Source organism: Babylonia areolata, chromosome 18 (assembly GCF_041734735.1).
Source record: "Babylonia areolata isolate BAREFJ2019XMU chromosome 18, ASM4173473v1, whole genome shotgun sequence".
NCBI lineage: Eukaryota > Metazoa > Mollusca > Gastropoda > Neogastropoda > Buccinidae > Babylonia > Babylonia areolata.
In genome coordinates this window covers 53446925-53454424 of record NC_134893.1, presented here as the reverse complement: position 1 = coordinate 53454424, position 7500 = coordinate 53446925, and the positions used below count along the sequence as shown (strand labels likewise).

At 41.3% G+C, this 7500-nt stretch overlaps 1 protein-coding gene across 1 annotated transcript in view; it reads right to left on the bottom strand.

Moving 5' to 3' along the window:
- Positions 1-7500, bottom strand: part of LOC143292277 (metabotropic glutamate receptor 6-like) — a 22345-nt gene that overhangs the window by 14647 nt on the left and 198 nt on the right. The window contains exons 1-3 of the mRNA XM_076602463.1: positions 7450-7500; positions 2328-2481; positions 1170-1374 (exon numbers count right to left, since the gene is read on the bottom strand). The exon at positions 7450-7500 is cut by the window's right edge and continues 198 nt beyond it. Coding sequence (XP_076458578.1) covers positions 1170-1374; positions 2328-2481; positions 7450-7500 — 410 coding nt within the window. The remainder of the gene's footprint in view (positions 1-1169; positions 1375-2327; positions 2482-7449) is intronic.

The following is a 7500-nucleotide window of genomic DNA, read 5'->3' as shown; positions in this document are numbered from 1 at the left end:
GGTTGTGCGAACAGCACTGAATATGAAAGGCTGACAGCAACACAAATAGATGTCTCATCCACTCATCACCCGTGGACTTGTTAATTGGATACCCTTGTCAGCCGATGAGCATTAAGCTGGTGAATATATGTGGTGGGCGCTCTGGTCTGTATGTGTGTGTCTGTGTCTGTATCTGTATCTCTCTGTGTGTCTGTGTCTGTTTGTCTGTTTGTGCAGGTGTGTGTGTGTGTGTTTTTGTGCGCGCAAGTGCGCGGGAGGGGTGTGGGGCGTATAATGAGATATTTCTTATGGGAAAATACTTAAATAGAATAGAATAGAATATGTCTTTTATTACCAAGTGTACCGGAGTCACAAGGAATATTGGGGTGGGGATAGTACATAAGAAGATACGAACATAATCGAAAAAAAATTTAAAACACACAGGTTGTTTTTCCGTTTAGAAATTTATCGAGCTCATGGCTCTCCTGTCACAATATCAAATATGACGCGATACTGTGTATCTACATAATTTCTGACGTTTGTAACTTAAAACATTACTTGTATCTTCGATTGATACGACCAAAAAAAAATGAAAGGACAGAAAAATGTAATGGTGTGTATTGTGGGGAAGTTCATGAGAGTGCGCGTGCGTGTGTGGACACGTTGGAAAGTGCACCTGGGCCAAAAACAGTAACCGTCAGCTGTTGGGCTAGAGGGGAGAACGCCCGTGAATCAGTCAGTGTTTGACTGGAGAATGAGAAAGAGTTCTTCCAATGTTCAATCAACTGGTTCTGTCTCAAGCATCCCTGTTACAAGAGGATTGCCTGTCTACCTGGACCGAATATGCGCAAACCGTCATGTGAATAACCCCAATGCCCCATACATACCTCGCAGGAGAAAGTGAAGAACTCTTTGCTCTACATGCATTATGCAGAAGAGATGAACAACAGCATGCACTCTCGTTTTGTCCTTTCGCTCGTCCTTTGAAAATATGCCTTTGAAACAGACAAGCTGAAAACAAACACGAAAGGAAGACAAAAACAGGGAATCCAGAGCACGTATTCCAGAACAACACGAGCGCTGACTTTAGAAATTTACCAAAAATGCCTAGTCTGGTGTGGCAGCTGACATCCCGTGGGGAGCGAACCAGACAACTACTCCAAGGTCTAACATGTAGGCCGTCAACCTACCTGTCCGGCGGCGTGATTCGCAGGAAGTACGGGAAAAGGGCCTTGTTGGTGAGGTCGTCGCTGGTGGAGGTGAAGCTGACCAAAGGCACCTGGGCCGGGCCCAGAAGGTGAGACACTGCCACAGACTGGGAGCTGAGGAAGGACCCTATCACGGCTACCACGTCATAGGCCCCCAGCACGTCGCTGGCCGCCCGATGGGAGACCTCTGCCCCAGAAGAAGCGTTGGTGTGGTTGTAACTCTGGATTAACTTCATCGTCGTCATCATCGTCGTCGTCGTCAGCGTCATCATCATTGTCATGACCATCGTCACTACTATCACCATCATCATCGTGTTACAAGCATGCTAATATTTCTTTCTGTTCTCAACATAAAAATTACTCTACAGAAGAGTCAGTCAGCCACAGGGGCAAAAAGGTATAGACAGACAGACAGTCAGAGCGTCCGTTTTGTCCGGTCAGTGGCTGTAATCGTTCTGGACAACAGTGTTTCCTGTCCACGAACGCTTCGGGGGTGTCTGCAGGTGATCCACATTTCCTCGCATGGCATCCTGCCGGTGTGCAGTCGCGGCAGCTTATGTTCAGTGATTCCTTTTCTTTTCTTTTCATTGGTTCAACTTGACAGTAAACTCGAAACCAGTGCAATAAGTTTTGCTTATAAAAAAGACAAGACACACGCCGTCAAGCCATTGCTAATCAGAGCTTTCCATCAGCTTGCACACAGGTAAACAGCAGGTGCATAGAAACAAAGCCATGATCATTGGTGCTTCCTTTTATTTCCAAACTAATGTTCAGCATCGATGGATTAAGCGGTGTGCCTTTGCCAAACATAAGCAGTCAACTTTACTGCACGTATTTGTTGTTTACTGTTTAACTCTCCTCGCCTCTTTAACAGCTGGGTACTAGATAAACCCTTCTGGTCTCAGTGTCTGAGAGGGTTGGTATACACAGTTAGTTTGCTGTAGACTAGAACTGAACTGGAACCCTCTGATCTTTAATAAAACACGCCAATTTATCCCCTCAGAGAATCAACTGAACACCCAATTTCTCCATACTAGGCATCTCACTACATCAAACAAAAGATTATTGCAAAAATAAGTGAAGCCATATTCAAGAATACTGTCGTCTTGTAAGCATTGACCTTGATCCTGTCTGTCTTACCTTGACCGAGACACTGTGTCTGAGGGACAAAGGCCAAGGACTGAGCCACTGCAACGCTTTCCTTGTAGCAGTCATCCAGGACCACAAAGCCCAAGGTCACGTTGCCAGGCAACTGGCGCATCGCGTTCACTTTGTCTACGGCATATTCTACACCCTGGGAGAAGAGTTCGTGTAAATGAATAATATTAGTTTGGAAAACAAACGAACGAACAGACAGACAGAAACAAACAACACCAAACAAACAAGAAGAAGAAAGAAACAAGCAAAATTATATGTAAAAACAGATAATCTAATGAAATCACACAGAATGAAGATTTTTTTTACTCTCTGTAATATGTCAAGTCCTATCATCCTCCATTGATTTTTTGGGGGGCGGGGGGGGGAGAGAAGGAGGGGACTGGGGGGTGGGCGTGAGGGCTGTAGGGGGTGGTGGTAAACCGACAAGTTTTGCATTGCATTGCACCAGTATGTGTGACGAGACATGAATAAAACTCTTCCTCCTCCTCCTCCTCCTCCTCTTCCTCCTGTTCTTGGACACCATAGGCCGCATCGGTTTTTTGTTGTTGTTCCTGTTGATTCTTTGGTGTGTGTTTTTTTTTTCTTTCACTGATTGGTTTTCAGATACTTTTGATCTATAAATCATTTCATTTTAAATTCAAAATGCAGTACATGCCCTCCATTGAGCTTTGTGCTATTGTTGGTCAATGAGAGCCACATTCCTGATGTGAAAGGCGTCCCTGCCTTATTATGGTGGGCAATAATTATTGTTCTGTGCTGACACAGGCATCTTTCACTTGACAGAATTTCATGTATTCACTTATTTGTCTACACTGTACTGCATCACCGGGTCCGCTCTGGTGTCGCCGTCTAAGAAAGAGCAGAGGACCGACAACGTCCATTTTGAAACGCCAACAGACGGGCGCAATAGCCGAGTGGTTAAAGCGTTGGACTGTCAATCTGAGGGTCCCGGGTTCAAATCACGGTGATGGCACCTGGTGGGTAAAGGGTGGAGATTTTTACGATCTCCCAGGTCAACATATGTGCAGACCTGCTAGTGCCTGAACCCCCTTCATGTGTATATGCAAGCAGAAGATCAAATACGCACGTTAAAGATCCTGTAATCCATGTCAGCGTTCAGTGGGTTATGGAAACAAGAACATACCCAGCATGCACACCCCCAAAAACGGAGTATGGCTGCCTACATGGCGGGGTAAAAACGGTCATACACGTAAAAGCCCACTCGTGTACATACGAGTGAACGTGGGAGCTACAGCCCACGAATGCAGAAGAAGAAGAGGAAGAAGAAGAAACGCCAACAGTGCAAGGAGAAGGCGCATAGCCCACTTACACCTGGGGCTGTATTCAAGATAAAATTCATTTGCCTTCAGGCAAGTTATCTTTGACATGGTTGGGACCCGCGGGTACAGTTTACCTTGAAGGATAAGTTACCTTCATATTCAAGACACACGTGGTTCACTCAGACAACTAACCCATCGTCTTTTTTTTTTAATCCTAACGATTCCTGTCTGCGCAGCATGATCTCAGTATCACTTCACATTGCACCACAGCTCGGAACATTGTCGAGAGAGTTCGCAAAATACGTGCTATCCGTTAAGCACGCCTGTTTTCCCTCATAAAAAAAATTAAAAAAAGAAAAATGCTGCAAAAGGATCCGCCATATTTACCTCTGCTTCGTGGGCAGTCACCCTTGGCAGGTAGTAAGGGTAAATTGCCTTCGGGTTTGTAGACATGCGGGTTCATGAATACTGGATATTGCTTACCCTTGGGCAGTTTGCCTTGCCTCAGGCAGATTACCCGCAGGTACACATTTACCCTCAGGCACGATGTTCTCTTGAATACGGCCCCTGGACGGACCAACTACACCCCTTTCAGCAGTCACCTGTGGACCTACCCAGTGTAAAGCTCGTACTCATCTTTGCTTGTGAATGAGAAAAACACAACTTTATGTTATTCCATGTCATGTTCCTTAATAAAAACAACATGAATATATTCATGTGGAGTGTGCAAAGTGTGGAGTGATGGCCTAGAGGTAACGCGTCTGCCCAGAAAGCAAGAGAATCTGAGCGTGCTGGTTCGAATCATGGCTCAGTCGCCAATATTTTCTCCCCCTTCACTTGGCCTTGAGTGGTGGTCCGGACGCTAGGCATTCGGATGAGACAATAAATCGAGGTCCCGTGTGCAGCATGCACATAGCGCACGTAAAAAAAACCCACGGCAACAAAAGGATTGTCCTGGCAAAATTCTGTAGAAAATCCACTGCGATAGGAAAAACAAATAAAACTGCATGCAGGAATAAATAGCAAAAATGGGTGACGCTGTAGAGTAGTGATGTGCTCTCCCTGGGGAGAGCAGCCCGAATTTCACACAGAGAAACCTGTTGTGATAAAAAGAAATACAAATACAAATACAAAATATTGTCTATCTATATCATTCCATGTTATGTTCCTTAAGAAAACAGCATGAATATATTGTCTGTCTATATTATTCCATGTTATGCTCCTTGATAAAACAAACATAAATATATTATCTATCTATATTATTTCTTGTTATTTTCCTTAATAAAAACAACTTGAATATATTGTCTATCTACATTATTCCATGTTATGTTCCTTAATTAGAAAAAATAAAACATGAATATATCATCTATCTATATTATTCCTTGTTATATTCCTTAATATAAAAAACAACATGAATATGTTGTCTATCTATAATATTCCATGTTATGTTCCTTAATAAAAACATCATGAATATATCATCTATCTATATTATTCCATGTTATGTTCCTTAATAAAAACATCATGAATATATTGTCTATCTATATCATTCCATGTTATATTCCTTTTTTTTTTAACATGAATATGTTGTCTATCTATGCTATCCCATGTTATGTTCCTTGATAAAACAAAAATAAATATATTGTCTATCTATATCATTCTATGTTATATTCCTTAACAAAAAAAAAACAACATGAATGTATTGTCTGTCTATATTATTCTATGTTGTGCTCCTTAATAAAAACAATATGAATATCTTGTCTATCTATAATAGTCCATGTTATGTTCCTCAATAATATTTTTTTAAACATGAATATATTGTCTGTCTATATTATTCCATGCTATGTTCCTTAATAAAAACAAATATGAATATATTGTCTATCTAGATTATTCCATGTTATGTTCCTTGATAAAACAAACATGAATATATGATCCATCTATATTATCCCATATTATGTTCCTTAATAAAACACACATGAATGTATTGTCTGTCTATATTATTCCGTGTTCCTTGATAGAACAAACATGAATATATTTCTTTCTTTTTCTTTCCGTTACACGACCAACATCGACTTGCCGATGACTCTGACGTGGTTCACGCATGCTGGGTATATTCGTGTCTCCATAACCCACCAAACACTGACATGGGTTACAGGATCTTTGATGTGCGTATTTGATCTTCTGCGTGCGTATACACACGAAGGGGCTTCAGGCACTAGCAGGTCTGCACATTTGTTGACCTGGGAGATCGGAAAAAGCTCCACGCTTTACCCACCAGGCGCCGTCACCAAGATTGGAACCCGGGACCCTCACATTGAAAGTCCAACACTTAAACCACTCGGCTATTGCGCCCGTCTATCTGTATTATGCCATGTTGTGTTCCTTAATGCTTTGCACAAACCTGATCAACACGGTGGGTGTATTCTATTTTTGTTTGTGTGTTTTGGTAATACAGTAGATGTGGTGTAGCGCAAATGAATCAGTCCGCCCGATTTGACACCTGCTTTGAAATTGAAGCCGAAACTAAAACAGAAATGCTTCTCTTCGGCTGACAACAAGGAGCTATCATAGCCAATGCTATGACTACATGTCATACGTCATCCTGTGACTCCTTTTTTTGCCACGACACACATGTGTGTGATTGTGATTACCACAGCTTACCAGATATATATGACGTTTGATCACAATCCTTCGGTATCAGCCCACCTTGTACATTTTCATTAGCAGGTGCTGTTAACACTCCCGCTGTTTTTGCCTGTCGGATTTAGATTCCTTATTTCTTTTACGACATAAGCACATGGGGCAAACATTAACGTTAGAACAAGGTTGATTCAATTTTTGTTGTTGTTGTTGTGGTGGTGGTGGTGGTGGTGGTTATTGTTGTTGTGTAATTGTTGTTGTTGATTGCTTTATTTGTTTATGTTTGTTTTAACAAGGATTGAAATATGTCATAAAGGGACGATTCAATGTTCCAAAGTAACATCAAGTTAGTTATGTAAGGCGACAAACTAATACAGATATGATGTTACACTCCACCACGACGGTTAGAAATAGTGTTGCATTCCTCTCCGATAACTGAAAGAAAAACACGGTGAAACTCTGTAGAGTGTGGTTACATCACACTGTATGTTGTACAGTTATTATTCGCCAGTTGCTGCATTTTACACTTAACTCCTAATATATTTGCTTCCGTAATCCGTAATGTATATGAGATGCTATACATACATACATACATGTGTATATGGGTGTATGAAATATATATGCGTGTGTGTGTGTGTGTGTGTGTGTGTGTGTGTGTGTGTGTGTGTGCGTGTGTGTGTGAATTTTTTAACAATAAAGACACAACAGATTATAAATTCAGAAATACATAACTATACGTATCAACGTTGGAATAACATCACATTATTTCTTATGCTGAAAGTAAAGACAACCCTGACACTAATATTTTTGATACAATGGCGTTCCGTAACATTTTCCTACTTGGTTAAACAACCGGCTGACGTTGTTTCGCTAGTGTTATTTTCAGAAACCATGTATGATGGACTAAATCAGATGCAATTCTGAAAATAGTATGACTGTGAATAGTAAGCAAATAATTTGTCTCATTCGCTGATCCAAACTATATATAATATTTAAAAAAATGATACGGACGGATTGATTGATGGGTTGAGTAAGTGGTTGAATGAATGCTTGATCCCTGGCTGATCAGTCGATTGACAGAAAATAAGGAATAAATTGAAAAAATGAATGAAATAACGACTGAAGGGGAAAAAAACGAGTGAATAAATGAATGAATGAATGACCTGCTAAGTTATTCTCCCACTTACCTGTGTGTAGTGCACAGCGGCAAGAGACAGCTGTTCACTGCATCTTTTCAC